Genomic DNA, 1,359 nt, shown 5'->3' on the forward strand with positions numbered 1-1,359 from the left:
GTGTGTGTGTGTGTGTGTGTGTGTGTGTGTGTGTGTGTGTGTGTGTGAGTTATCGACCCGCTGCCATCTCTGGGTTACCCACACAGGTCAAGTCCTGGCCCTTTTGGTTGAGCTTAGGTACTCAAGAGCCTGAAGGAGAGCCGGACTCGGAACTGAACTGGACGGGCACCTCCAATCTTGGCATCAATATTGGGTGTGGGAGCAATTTAAAGTCTTGATGACATCTGCAGTTCGAAGTCTCCTCCCGCGAGACCACTATCTCTATCCTGGAGGAGACTCTGCTCCTCCCCCTTCCTGGAGCGTGACCCCCCCACCCCCTTCTCGACTGAGCCCTGTGGAGATTGGTCCGTTGGTGCGGGAACGATGGAGGAAACCCCTCTCAAAGTAAGAAGTCTGCCCAAGCCTCCCGGGGCCCAGACGCACTTTAGGAGTCCTTCAGGCCTCGAGAGTAGCCTGGGTGCTCGGCAGCTCCCCTAGAATCCCCATTCCAGCCCATCCTCCCTGCCCTCTCCAGCACCCCGAGTTCCTTGGCTTCCTTCCTTGTGTGTGACCCGCAGCCTGCGCCCAAACACGCACACCATCGCCGCAGCTCCACCAGATCGAACCTGTTCGGAGACGTCCGTAACCTATGGAGCACGGCCACGATGTCCACGATTGCAAACGTGTCGGTGTCGGACGTCTGCGAGGACTTCGAAGAGGAGAATAAAGACAGCAAGCCTCGCAAGTACAGCCAGACCATTTCTATGAAGGAGAACCTCAACCTCAAGCCAGAGGAGATCCAGCAGCAAGCACGTTTAGAGCTGTTGCTGCACGGTAGCAGATCGCTGGACGTCGATGCCCTCCTAGAGGAGGAGCGCGAAGAATCCATGCTCTCCTTAGGTCAGTGTAGTCTCCAGGAGGCGGTGGGTGTGCCACAGGGGTGGGGCTAGCCGGAGTGTCTGCTAACTTCCCTTCCTGCGAAACGGGGCTAAGCCCTGAGGATCCCAAGTTTCTGGGATTTCTTGGGAGTGGGGGCAGGTAGGAATCTTTACGCTTCAACTCACCCATTCTTTGGGCGCCCCCTACCGGGCAGGCGTCCTACTACGAGGAACCCAAGAAACACAGAAAGAAGGGCAGGCAGACAGGGCAGTGAAGACACGGTGGTTTTCTTATTTGTTGAATGTGGCCCTGGAGAGTCCGACCGAGGACATCACGCAGGTTAGGAAGTCCTCTACCACTGAGCTGCAGTCCGAGCCTCCCTCCCATGTGCATTTAACTTCCTCATCACTTCGCCAGCTGAAAAGACAGTTCGTTCCTCGCTTGGATCTGGCTGTTTTGAAGTGTCTCTTTTGGTCAATAGGTGTGTGTGTGTGTGTGTGT

The 1,359-nt window shown here is 56.1% G+C and overlaps 1 protein-coding gene and 1 long non-coding RNA gene across 6 annotated transcripts in view; one reads left to right on the forward strand and one right to left on the reverse strand.

Annotated features, from left to right (window-relative positions):
- Positions 1–328: 328 nt before the first annotated feature.
- Catsperz (catsper channel auxiliary subunit zeta) overlaps positions 329–1,359 on the forward strand; it is a 3,129-nt gene continuing 2,098 nt past the window's right edge. The window contains exons 1-2 of the mRNA XM_055610428.1: positions 329–384; positions 558–879. Coding sequence (XP_055466403.1) covers positions 364–384; positions 558–879 — 343 coding nt within the window. The 5' untranslated portion in view covers positions 329–363. The remainder of the gene's footprint in view (positions 385–557; positions 880–1,359) is intronic.
- LOC129679344 (uncharacterized) overlaps positions 726–1,359 on the reverse strand; it is a 2,493-nt gene continuing 1,859 nt past the window's right edge. For 3 of the 5 annotated variants that reach the window (XR_008720545.1, XR_008720544.1, XR_008720541.1), the window contains one exon: positions 726–1,275. This is a non-coding gene — a long non-coding RNA (uncharacterized LOC129679344). The remainder of the gene's footprint in view (positions 1,276–1,359) is intronic. The other 2 variants (XR_008720543.1, XR_008720542.1) reach the window with 2 other exon arrangements.

The sequence above is a fragment of the Psammomys obesus genome, unplaced genomic scaffold, assembly GCF_907164565.1.
Source record: "Psammomys obesus unplaced genomic scaffold, mPsaObe1.curated_primary_1811, whole genome shotgun sequence".
Taxonomy (NCBI): domain Eukaryota; kingdom Metazoa; phylum Chordata; class Mammalia; order Rodentia; family Muridae; genus Psammomys; species Psammomys obesus.